Raw genomic sequence first — 12,854 nt, forward strand, 5'->3', positions numbered from 1 at the left:
CAACAGACTAAGTTAGACGACAGTTCGGGATGCAACAGCTTCCACCAGGCCCGGCGTTCGACCTTGGTCGTGATCACTACAAGCGCTTGACAGGGGCACAGAGCCATGACTAGGGAGAGATTTACAGTCAATGGGTTAACAGATGGAGATTTGACCGCTATAACACATTACAGTTAGGCGAGGAGATTATTGACTTTCATCCTCTCCCAGTGCACTACGAGTGGTACACACAGCAATATGGGATTCACCTACGTCTATCGGATAGAGTTGCAGGTGAAGAGGTCGGCGCTGATGAACCACAGCAGCAACAGGAAGAACCAGCTAGCCCTCAGCAGCAAGTCCCGCCTCATGAGCAGCAGGAACAAGTATTATTATTAATTACTAGTATTATGATGATTATTATCAACGTTTAGGGTTATAAATTGTTATCAGTAATTACTATTAATTGTATTTAATTAATAATTAGGTCCCGGCATATGAGCACCAGGTTCAGATGCCGGCATATGCCCAGCAATTTCAGGATTCAGCGTATGCCCATTAGTTTCAGGATCCGGCATATGCCCAGCAATTTCAGGATCCAGCGTATGCCCATCAGTTTCAGCATCCGGCATATGCCCATCAGTTTCAGGATCCGGCATATGCCCAGAAGTGGCCGGCATATCAGCAGCAGGCAGCATATATACCGGAACCACAGCCGCCTCAGGCACCTGAGCCTTACATACCACAGCTGGTGATTCCAGCCGAGGGTCACTTTAGTCCGTTTGGTGGATCTGACACCATCAGCTTCTCTCAGGTCCTGATAGATACAGATTTTCTATCCCCGCCGCCACCGCAGGAAGGGCCTGCTACATCTCAGCATTCTGGTGGTCGCCGCGCCACTTCAGGTCATGCTAGTGACTTCGACTTTGATGATCCGACCGGTGATATAGATCCGCCCGATCCTTCCGCACCACCACGCGGTCAGTTGTTTGATTTGAATGAGTACCCGGAGCGGGAAGAGGGAGACTTAGGATACGACTTGCAGCACTGGTATGATCTTGGTGGAGCGAGTGCTCCGAGGATGAGCGGCTCCGGTTTGTATGACACTGGTGGTGCGAGTATGACAGATTTCAGTGGTCCTGAAATTGGCAGTGGGGTTGACACCGGTGTGTCGCAGGGTCATCCGTATAACTTACGGACACAGACTGCGCCTCCGGACAAATACACCCCATCCTTGTATGCGAAGAAGGCACCGAGGAAGTAGTCTGTTCTAGTTGATATTGTATTCAGCATTGTATTCAGATTTGTATTCAGTGTCATATCTTATATTTAGATGATTGTGTTCAGTTTTATTATTATGACAGATTTAGCTTTGTTCCAGTGTAACTCTGTTTGGATCAAAAATGTTTGTTCTCTAAAAAGTTAAACACCGAGGTTAAAAACTTTATTTATTATAAATTGTTAACTAGGTTAAAGTACATGACGAGCTTACAAAAAAAGTAACATATAATTGTAAAGTAGGTCATAACAAAGTTACATTGAAAAGCTTAACCACTAATGACCTCCAGCGGAGCTTGGACCTGCGCGCTGAGGACATCGACTGCGGCTATGTTCCTCGCGTCCACATGTAGTGCACCGACGAGGACCACGCATATCACGCGAATCCATCTCATTCAAGTAGCGAGTTGACTTCGGTCTTCCTTTCGTCGCGCGCCTCAATGTCCAGTTGGTGATCACCTTCGCTCCTTTGTATCTATCCCACGTGGAGGGGTCACCTATCGGAACGAACTCGCCTCTATACACCTTGCAAATTTCAGACATCTTGTACGCATCGTGCACGTACACTTGCCAATCAAGATGTTGGTTGGCGCAACATGCAAGCACGTGGCGACATGGAAGTCGCTCGACCTGGAAATGGCCACAGTCGCAGTGTCGTTGCGCAAGGTTAACAGTGTAAATGGTACCATCTTACATTTCGCGAACCTCAATCTCGTTGCGCCTATCGAACCGGTTGACCACAATGTTTCCTGCACGTCAAAAGCTTTCCTAAACTCTCTTCGTTGCAAATTCTGAATACATGAATCTGTTGCGGCGACGCTCATGAGCCTCGGTACTCTTCCGAGTGAACAACTCATTCAGCCGATAAAAAGTTGACCGGACAAGGGCAGTTACAGGAAGGTTCCGTGCACCCTTTAGGACAGAATTTATGCACTCTACCAAGTTTGTCGTCATATGTCCCCAACGATGACCACCATCGAATGCCAACACCCATCTCTCAACACCGATCTCATCACACCATTGAGTATATGCATCACCCCGCTCTTTAAGCCTTTGGTAGTTTTTGTTGTACTCCTGCTCCGTCCTAGAATAGCCTGTTGAACAAACCATTTAATCATAAGCAAATGCCACAAATTTACTATGAATAGAACCATAACAGCAATTTGAAATACTTGTATTCACCACGAGTTTATGTAAATATGGAGCCTTGAACCTCCTTAAGAAGTTGGACCCGATGTGCCTGATGCAATACATGTGCCACTCCCTTGGTGGTGACCATACACCGCTACTGCGAGCTATTGCAGCATCGATGGAGGTATGGCGGTCAGAAATAATACCCACACCATCAATGGTAACAACATATCTCCGCAAATTGGTTAGGAAAAACTCCCACGCGTCTGCTGTCTCGCCTTGGACAATCGCAAATGCAATAGGCACAATGTTTTGATTCCCATCTTGTGCAACCGCTACCAGAAGTGCTCCTTTATATTTTCCGTACAGGTACGTGCCATCAACCTGCACCAGTGGCTTGTAGTGTTTGAATGCTACAATACACGGATAGAAGCTCCAAAAAATGCGGTGTAGAACTCTTACACCTTGAACCTCCTCACTCTCACGGTAAACGGGGAGCGTTTTAATTTGAACACGAGACCTTGGCATCTTCACTGTCATTGCTTTCAACCATACTGGCAGAGTCTGGTAAGAAACTTCCCAATCACCAAAAATTTTTGCGACAGCTTTCTGCTTTGCCAACCAAGCCTTGCGGTAACTCACAGTATAGTTGAACTTGCCTTGAACTTCTGCAATAACAGACTTCACCTTTATCGAGGGGTCTGCTTCGACCAACGGCCTAATGGCATCTGCAATTGTGTCTGAGCCCAACTTGACATGATCTTGTGAAATCGTGCCCATGGTGCACGTGTGCTTGTATCTCCTGATCTCCCAACAAGCTTTTTTTCGAATCAAGCTAGCTCGGATAAGCCAGTCGCACCCTGCACCATATCCCTTGCATTTCGCATAGAATGTCTGTGGCTCAGACTCATACACAGTGTAATCAACTCCTCTAGAGATGGTGTAGCTTTTGATTGCAGATATCACCGACTCTCTTGAACCAAATTCTATTCCGACACTAAACTCGCCATCTTCCGCCGCAACGTTGGCTTCACCTACGACATGCGCACCGCCATCAGTCAGACAAGGCAAATAAAATAAGCACTATAGAAAACTTCAGTTAATAATTATGACATACCTATATTCGCATACTCAGGAAATTCCGGAGCATGCATGACTTCGAGATCTAGAGTCCGCATAAAGGACGGAACACCAAACGGGTGCTGACTTACAATCGCATTTGCTTCATCTTGCACCGCCGGATTACCTGCCAAGTCTCCGTCATTGTTTTCGTCATCGACTTCATAGTTAGCTTCGAATTCGTCTTCACTGTCATTATTATCTTCTTCCCAATCTATATCCCCGAGCTCATCAACATTGATCTCGTCGCCGACCATACTCATCCCCGACTGCTGTTCAAACTCAACGTACAGCTCTATCATCGGCACGTGAGATCGGGTTTGTTGATAAATATACAACATCTGCTGCATACTAGCATCGTCAGTGATGGGCATTATTTGAAACTGTATTAACCCACCAAATACTTGCACAGGACTTCTGTATAAAAGATTGCTCACCCTTTTCAAAATGTGGCTTTGAATGTTATTACAAAGACCATTTTGCAACTCGACAAAACCCATGGTACATGGAATGGCAAATGACAACGGACATTCACGAACAAAAGTCACTCCTTCATGTGTGTTTGTTATAACCTCACCGTTATAATATACTCGCAAGTTTGCAACACCTTCCATAACTTCAGCCTTAACTAACTCTATTTTTTTGACACAGTTATCTGCCAAAAAAATACCCCACTAAGGACTTTATGCAAGAAATAACAAGAGGAGAAGTGAAGATGAAGATGAACATCACCGGACTTCATATTTATAGGCAAACTTGTGGATTTAAATATTATTTTGTGTACAAAACGCAACCTGCGTTTTGGGGCTTCCAAGAAAAAATTTCTAACACTAACAAAATGCAACCTGCGTTTTGTGGGCTTCAAAATTTTTTTTTCTTTTTCTAACTTAGTAAAACGCAACTTGCGTTTAGTATTAAACTGGAAAAAAAAAAAAAGAAAAACCCAAAACGTAAGCTACGTTTGGTGTATTTTAAAATTAAAAAAATAAACAAATACAAAACGTAAGTTATGTTTTGTCTCTGACCCATAACAGTGCAATATTTTGCTATGCCTCCATTTCATGGTGTTACACCATGAGCTTCTCCATTTGCAAAAAAATGAGCCTACTTTTTTCTTTTGGAAGAAAAACTATTATTTAAAAAAATGGTAGCTAGTAATGAGTCACGCTTTTTATTTTTTGTGTGAGAGAAATAGAGATGTATCACAAAATCTTGTGAGGAGAGAAGTGTTTTACATTGCTGTGGGTTACACAAATCGAAGGTATCAATTTGTTTGTATTATTTTGTTTTTTCAACAAACAATCACAAATTAGACGGTCCGATTTGTGTCTTTGAAAATTAAAAAAAAAAATAATATTAAAATCGGACCATCCAATTTTTATTTTAAAAAATAAAAAAATTTAAAAGTATAAATTGGACCGTTCGATTTATTATTTTTTTTTAAATAAAACGTTAATGTTAATTAAAATATTTATAAGGATTATTATTTAATTAATGTAACATATATCTTTGTTGATGCAGCCTAACAGGAATTTGTTGGTGCGTAAACTGGATCCGCCACAGACGTGGAATCCGATGGTGGAGAACTACTTACGCGCCACGGGATTCTACCACGTCTCTAGAATTGGAATCATAAGAGGATTTCACCCCATGCTAGCTGCTCTGGTTGAAAGGTGGAGGCCTGAAACCCACAGCTTTGTATTGCTGATCGGTGAGGTTATAGTGACATTAGAGGATGTCGCTCATATATTCGGCCTACCCATTGATGGAGAGCCTGTCAGTGGATGGACAGATAGTAGTAGCGACTTCGTTCAAAGTCAGAGCATAGCGATATTCGGTCGTGAGCCATCAGTCAGTCATAATGCGAAGTCCTATATAAAGCTGGGTTGGGTTCGCCGTATCAGAGACGCAGAACCGTTGGACACTGAGGAGTCCATCAGGAGATACGTCAGGTGTCATATTTTCTGTTTGTTAGGGTCAACCCTGTTCACGGACAAGTCGACCGCATATGCCCATGCGAAATATCTACCATTGCTTCGCGATTTCGAGCAGATCCATAATTATAGTTGGGGGTCAGCATGTCTCGCGCATCTTTACACAGCACTATGCCGTGCATCACGATATGATACAAAGGAGATGGATGGCCCTCTGAATCTGTTGTTTGTTTGGGCATGGGAGCGAATACCGTGTCTTGCTCCCGTACCGAGACAAACCCTTTCACCGGCCGAGATACCAGTTGCCAGGAGGTAATAAGTCTTATTTTAGTCGTGTGTTATATTCATGATGCATGTTTTAGTTATGGTGAGTTATTTAAATTTTTTCAATTAATAATGTGTCAGATGGAGTCATTCGGAACGGACCACAGCATGGTTATCCAAGACCGTAGAGACATTCAGGCATGATATAGACTTCATGCAGGAGGTAAATAGTTATGGCTTTTCTGTTCCTTTTTTCCAACCATTATTGTTACGGTTCTAATATGCCAATAATACTGTGGCAGTTTGAGTGGCGGCCGTACCACGGATTGATCGTCCCAGACGAGTTGCATCCCCATCTTGAGGTGTGTATGGACTGCGTGTTGGTGTATTGGCGGGTTATTGGCCAAGGAGGAAAATTGCGGATGGGTAGAGCTCACCCTCAACACGCCGGGAGCGTGGTGGCTAAGCGGGAGAGCGAGGTGGTAGCACGCCTGCAACACGCCGGGGGCGTGCTGACTCACCACGCGGAAGTCGTGTTGCCAGACTTGCCTGCATGCAGGGGACAGCCCCCACCCCGGGAACCAGTGCCAGTTTGAGACCTTATATATATATATATATATAACTCACAGCCTTATGCACTTCGCCGCTAGCAGGGATAATTATTTGCGAAAAAGGTGGCTCATTCGCAAATGCTAACATCACCAATTCAGAAGTGTCATATGTTTCAACAAAATGGATCAAATAAGGAATGTTTCAATCTTTACCTCTTTTTGTAAGCCGGCAAGATCATAGAAAAAGTAAAATATTTGATAGGATCCGTTTTGGAAACGTGGAATTTTGATTTAATAATTGGGATACAGGTTTCACCGTACTTATAATCCATCTTTCATTATATGCTAATTATATATGCATCGGTGAGCTTCTCCTCCATTCATGATGTATTCTCATCCTATTGAGCTGAAGTCAAAATAAGAGAGAAGGAAAAAAGGAAGTGTGTATTTGTGTTAGTCTGTAGGTACTGGTGAAGAGAGTGTAGTGAGTAGTAGTGAATAGTGGTGAGTTTAAAAAAAAAATATTAGTTCTAAGGATTAAAAAAAAATGGTACGTAATTATCTGGCGCCTGAGGAACATATTATCAACTATTTGGATCATCCTATTTATGTAAGTGGATAAATTTATTTTTTTTGTTGTATTTAAAGTTTATTTTATTTTTTATATGTTTCTATTTTTTTATGCATATATATTTTGTAATGAGAATATTATTGTGTAATTTATAAATATTTTAAGAATATAACAATATCCTTTTTTCCAACCATTATTGTTACGGTTCTAATATGCCAATAATACTGTGGCAGTTTGAGTGGCGGCCGTACCACGGATTGATCGTCCCAGACGAGTTGCATCCCCATCTTGAGGTGTGTGATATCGTTGCTCCATTGTTGTCATTCGAGTGTGTCGAGTGGCACCCTGCGAACCAAGTGATGCGTCAGTTTGGATATGCACAACCTCCTCCGCGGGCAGCAAGGGATATTCCACTTGATCAGCATTGCGTCGTTCTACGCGGAGTGCAGCTTCATGACTGGACAGTTTTGCATGGGCCATGGATAGAGGAGTGGGCCAACAGGCGGCACAGTCGATTGCGGGATCAGCACCCCCTTCCGACCTGGGATTTTTTACCGACGGTGGAGTACCGGGATTGGTACGTACGCTCCTATGGACATCTATTGAGATTGACGGAGTACGTTCCTCATGATCCACAGCCACCTACCCCACAGCCACCTGCCCCACAGCATGCAGTGTTTCAGCCGATTCCTTACTATATACCACAGCCACCGGCCTACAGTCATGGTAGCCATCACACTCAGGGCAACCACCATTCTCAGCACTCTCAGCACAGCCACCACTCTCAGCACTCTCAGCACAGCCACCACTCTCAGCACTCTCAGCACAGCCACCACTCTTAGCACTCTCAGCACAGCCACCATGCTCAGGGCAGCCACCATCGCTCCTACAGAGGCAGGTGGGTCGACCGTCCCTATAGAGGCAGGTAGTTCGGGAGCTCCGGGGGTGGATGACTCAGTTCGAGGTCACCCATATGACTTACGGACGGAGCGAAATCCACCTGATAGGTATACTCCATCGCGGTTCGGTCTGGGCATTATGGGTAAGGGACTGAACTACTTAGCTGGAAAGAAGTGAGCTTCAGTTTAGGTTATCTAGATTTTATTTTCAGAATTAAGTTAAGGTAATTCGTGTTTAATATTTGGTTTGTTAACATACGTAACCCGTAGTTCTTTTTTTGTACATTAACTTAAGGAAATCAGTTAATGAGAGTATTAAGCAGACATTAAAATATCAATAGATAGACTTCATCTGAAAAATACAAACACGTCTGATTTCAAAAGCATCAACTGACAAAATGATGGTAAATTAAAAAGTACAAACATGAGAATATTAAACTATGAACCAGTACCACTCGGTCCAGCACGCTGTGGACACCTACTCCGACTATGACCCTGAGCACCACAGAGACGGCATATCCGAGGACTACGCATGTCATGTGAGTCCATTTCATTCAAGTATCGGGTCAGTTTGGGCCTGCCTTTAGACGTTCGCCTCAGGGTGGGATTAGCGACCAATGTGGGTCCCTCATAAGCAGGCCATGTCTCAGGATCTCCTAATGGTGTGAACTCAAATCTATATACCTTACGAACTTTCGTCATCTTGTACACATCATGCACATACAACTGCCAATCGAGACGCTGGTTAGCACAACAAGCAATAACATGGCGACATGGTATTCGTTCAACCTGAAAGTGTCCACAGTCACACGTCCGTCGCGCAAGATCAATAACTAACACCTTTCCAGTAGTCATTTCGCGCACCTCAAACACCTCATTTCGTCTATCAAAGCGGTGCACAACTATATTCCCAACTTGTTGCATACTTGCTTCTATCCGCTGTTGCGCAAATGCGGAGTACGTATATCCAGCACGCTTGCGTTCATGAGTCTCGGCACTTTTTCGCGTAAAGAGTTTATTTAACCTATAATATGTTGCTCGGACCAGCGCCAACACAGGTAGATTACGGGCACCCTTCAACACTGAGTTAATGCACTCGACAAGGTTCGTTGTCATATGGCCCCATCGATGTCCCTCGTCGAATGCCAATACCCAATGTCTGAGTCCGATGGCATCGCACCACCTGGCATATGCCTCGCCTCGCTCTTCCAACCTCTTATAGTTGATATTGTACTCCTCCACCGTTTTTGAATACCCTATGTTGACAACAAGCTTCTGCAAGTGAGGAACTTTGAATGCCCTTAGGAAGTTACTGCCGATGTGTCTTATACAAAACATCCACCATGCTCTTGGAGGTTGCCAGTCACCACCGGAACGATTAACTGCTGCCCGTATTGACTCATGCCGGTCTGAGATCATACCCACCCCGTCTTTTCTAACAACATACGTTCGCAGATTCCTGAGAAAGAAGTGCCACGCATCAGCTGTCTCCCCTTCCACCAAGGCAAAGGCGATAGGCACAATGTTCTGGTTCCCATCTTGTGCAACAGCGACTAGAAGTGTACCTTTGTATTTTCCGTGTACCGTCAACCTGAACCAGGGGCTTGCAATGCCTGAATGCCCTAATGCATGGATTGAAACTCCAAAATACACGATGCAGTATTTTTACACCCTGTGCCTCCTGATTCTCGTCGTACAGTGATCGTGTTTCTATTTGGACAATTGAACCAGGCATCTTCTGCACCATGATCGAGAGCCACCATGGCAAGGCTTGGTAAGAATCCTCCCAACCACCAAAAATTTTGGCTATTGACTTCTGCTTTGCCAACCAAGCCTTTCGGTAACTGATGGTATAGTTGAACCTCGACTGGACTTCTGCAATTATAGATTTCACCTTGATGGTCGGGTTCGTCTCGACCAATGGCCTTATAGCCTCAGCAACTGTATCTGAGTCCAACTTGGAATGATCTTGTGAAATCGTTCCGATCGTGCACGTGTGCCTACCGTTGTATCTGCGTATCTCCCAACAGCCTTTTTTCCGTATCAAGCTGGCTCGGATAAGCCAGTCACATCCACGCCCATACATCTTGCATTTTGCATAGAACGTCTGTGGCTCAGACTCATACACCTCATAGTCAACTCCTTTAGATATAGTGAAATTTCTAATTGCTGCGACGACCGACTTTCTACTACTATATTCCATTCCAATCCGGAACTCTCCGTCCTCAGGATCAGCAACCCCTACAGAAAGTCAAAATCATCATTTATTGCTAAAGCCAACGTATAAACTAACAAAAACTTATTATTTAGTCAACACGTACCTATGTTTGCATATTCCGGAAACTCGGGGGCATGCATGGCCTCGAGATCCAACTCACGCATAAAAGGTGGAACGTCCATCGGTTGACTGCTCGACGGATGAACCACTACATTCTCTGCTGCTGCCTCAACTCCCACATCACTATCCTCATCTTCGTCGCCGGCCTCATAAGTGGCTTCGAAGTCCTTTTCGCTGTCACTATTCATTCTCTCGTACACTGCAGCTCTATCATCATGTATATCTATATCGTTTTGAACCGCCACTGCCTCTACAGTTTCAAACTCAATGTACAACTCAATCTGTGGGTGTTGCATCTGAGTCTGCCGGTGAATTTGAAACATATTCTGCATACTCGCTTCATTAGTGATCGGCATGACATCAAACTGTATTAGACCACCAAAAACTACAATCGAATTTCGATACAGAATTCTGCTCACTCTCATTAATGTACCGTTTTCCATGCTTTGACAGAGGCCGTTCTGCAGCTCCATTAACGTCATCGTGCATGAAACCACAAACGAAAACGGATTCTGGGACACAAACCTCACTCCCTCATGAGTATTATGTATTATCTCACCGTTGCGATACACCACCAAGTTTGTGGTGCCCTCCATTACACTAACAATAGCCTCAAAGAACACTCAAAACACACTCAAATCTTCTTCAGTATGCAAAATACTACCGGGCTCTGCCTTATATAGAGAGGTGCACCTAGAACGCCCCTCGCGTGCTGACTCAGCATGCCCCCCACGTATTGCATAGTTGGACCAATGTACGTTCGTCACGTCAGCACGCCCCCCACGTGTTTTCTATTCTCCGCCAACCTGTGAATGCCACGTCAGAATGCCCCCTGCGTGCTGACTAAGCATGCCCCCTGCGTGCTGCTTTGTTGGCTCAACCAGATCAAGCCACGTAGCCTCCACGCCTCCCACGTGGTTCATGCAACACGCCCCCTGCGTGTTGTGCCTCCATCTGACATGTCCATCTTTATGTAATACATATAGTTGCTCTATTTTCAGAGAATATACCATAATATTTTTCATATTTAAATTAATGAGCCTCTAATAATAACGTATTATACATATCTTTAATCAATATAAAAAAAATAGCCGTAATGAGTAGTATATACATGTACTATAGATATCCTAAAGCATAGTAGCTAGTAGTGGCTTTTAGGACATTATCTTCAGAGTTGAGTTGCCTTTAGTGCTTGTTTTTGCGGCTATTTATTATTGTGTTGTACCATTATATGAGATTTTATTAGTGAGAGTGGGAAATAAAATCTTTTTCTTGAAAGTAAGAGCCTAGTTTTATGAATGTCGACTAATAGTTGTGTTTGTCTTTTCCAACCATTATCGAATCAGGCTACTTTTCAGTTTTGACTACTTTATTTCTATATTTGTTTAGTTGCATGGGAACTTGGAATTGTATTCTGAATTTGTAATTTATGATGTTTATGGTACTTCCTATTATGAAGGATGGAGTTATCAAGTGTACAGGATTAGCCGATTAGGTAGCAGTATGTCATTTTTCTCTTTTTTTTTTTTCCTTTTACACAATATAATGGAATTAGGGACACTGGTTAATCTTCTAATGATATTTGTTTAGTGCGAAATATTAAATCCTCAATTTCTCATTTTTTTAATTAAATCTAATAACCAAATTAAATTTATATACATACATTTATATTTTTGTTTTTATTTTTTCTTTCTTTCTCCATCTTCATTATTATGATCATCATCACCATCTCTTCTTCTTATATCACTCTTCTTTCTTTTTCTCTTCTTTTTTTTTTCATTTTTTTATTTGATTTTTTCTTTTTTTTATTCCTCTTCCTCTTTCACCATCATTATCTTCTTCTTCTTCTTCGTCGTCTTTTCTTCTTGTTTAAAATTTTTATAATTTTTCTTATTTCACCTACTTAACAAAATTATGTGTCATGGTTAAAAAGTTTCGATCCTATTTCTAATAAATTCAAAACTTTTCCTCCTCCTCCTCATTATCATCATCATCTTCATCTTGTTTCACACTCTCATAATTTTTCTTATTTCACCCGCTTAACAAGAACTTGTGTTACGATTAAGAAATTTTAGTGTCAAAATTAAGAAACGTCTCGTGTCATAGTTAAAAAATTTTAGTGCTATTTTTTTTATAAATTCTGCACAATTTAAAACTCTGCATCCTACTATTTTTCTTCATCATCATTTTTTTTCTTTTTTTCTTCACCTTCTTCTTTTTGTTTCACCCTTTTACTAAGAATAAAAACAAGATATAGAGAAAAAATATCAAAAAGTAAAAAATAAAAAATACTACAATAACTAGGAAGAAGAGGAGAAGAAAAAAAAATGCAACACCAATAGCAGCAACAAAAAGAACGACAATGAAAAAAAGCGTGTAATTCACGTACACGTTCTGTGAGTAATTTTTGTTAAATTTAAGTTAACTTGATTAGACTTAATTGACAAAAATGTTTAAATATATAGCAGAACTGTACTTTAGTTATATAAAGATGCTGTTATCTAATTTCAAAGACGATCACCACATTAATATTTATTTATTAAAAAAATACTAAAAAAATTTGAAACAAATAAAAATACATACAAAATTTATAAATATCAAACTAAATTCTAAACTCTATTTTTTATGAATAAACCTACACAATTTTTGACAACCCACCAAAGTATCAGTAAAATCACAAAACAATATTGTAATATAAACATTGATTTGAAGAGAATAAACTATTATTTTTATTCATAAATATATTGAATATTGATAAATCAATTCAAAAAATTATGAAATCTAACCTTG

The 12,854-nt window shown here is 41.7% G+C and overlaps 2 protein-coding genes across 2 annotated transcripts; both read right to left on the reverse strand.

The window, feature by feature from the left end:
* Positions 1,534-4,121, reverse strand: LOC107621271. Its single transcript, XM_016323304.1, has 6 exons — positions 3,860-4,121; positions 3,506-3,802; positions 3,355-3,422; positions 2,430-3,282; positions 2,032-2,351; positions 1,534-1,887 (listed from the first exon to the last, which is right to left on the reverse strand). The coding sequence occupies exons 1-6, from the start codon at positions 4,119-4,121 to the stop codon at positions 1,534-1,536; spliced, it is 2,154 nt and encodes a 717-aa protein (XP_016178790.1).
* LOC107621270 lies at positions 8,165-10,660 on the reverse strand. Its single transcript, XM_016323303.1, has 3 exons — positions 10,048-10,660; positions 9,398-9,967; positions 8,165-9,348 (listed from the first exon to the last, which is right to left on the reverse strand). Exons 1-3 carry the CDS (start codon positions 10,658-10,660, stop codon positions 8,165-8,167), a joined length of 2,367 nt encoding a protein of 788 aa, XP_016178789.1.

This window comes from Arachis ipaensis, chromosome B10 (genome assembly GCF_000816755.2).
Source record: "Arachis ipaensis cultivar K30076 chromosome B10, Araip1.1, whole genome shotgun sequence".
Lineage (NCBI taxonomy): Eukaryota > Viridiplantae > Streptophyta > Magnoliopsida > Fabales > Fabaceae > Arachis > Arachis ipaensis.

Coding starts and splice junctions, on each gene's coding strand:
- LOC107621271 (XM_016323304.1), bottom strand. CDS start 4,121: ATGGAAGGTGTTGCAAACTTGCGAGTATATTATAACGGTGAGGTTATA. Junction 3,423..3,505: donor TCCTGAGTATGCGAATATAG/GTATGTCATAAT, acceptor CGCATGTCGTAG/GTGAAGCCAACGTTGCGGCG. Junction 2,352..2,429: donor TAAACTCGTGGTGAATACAA/GTATTTCAAATT, acceptor TTTGTTCAACAG/GCTATTCTAGGACGGAGCAG.
- LOC107621270 (XM_016323303.1), bottom strand. CDS start 10,660: ATGGAGGGCACCACAAACTTGGTGGTGTATCGCAACGGTGAGATAATA. Junction 9,968..10,047: donor TCCGGAATATGCAAACATAG/GTACGTGTTGAC, acceptor GACTTTCTGTAG/GGGTTGCTGATCCTGAGGAC. Junction 9,349..9,397: donor CGAGAATCAGGAGGCACAGG/GTGTAAAAATAC, acceptor TCCATGCATTAG/GGCATTCAGGCATTGCAAGC.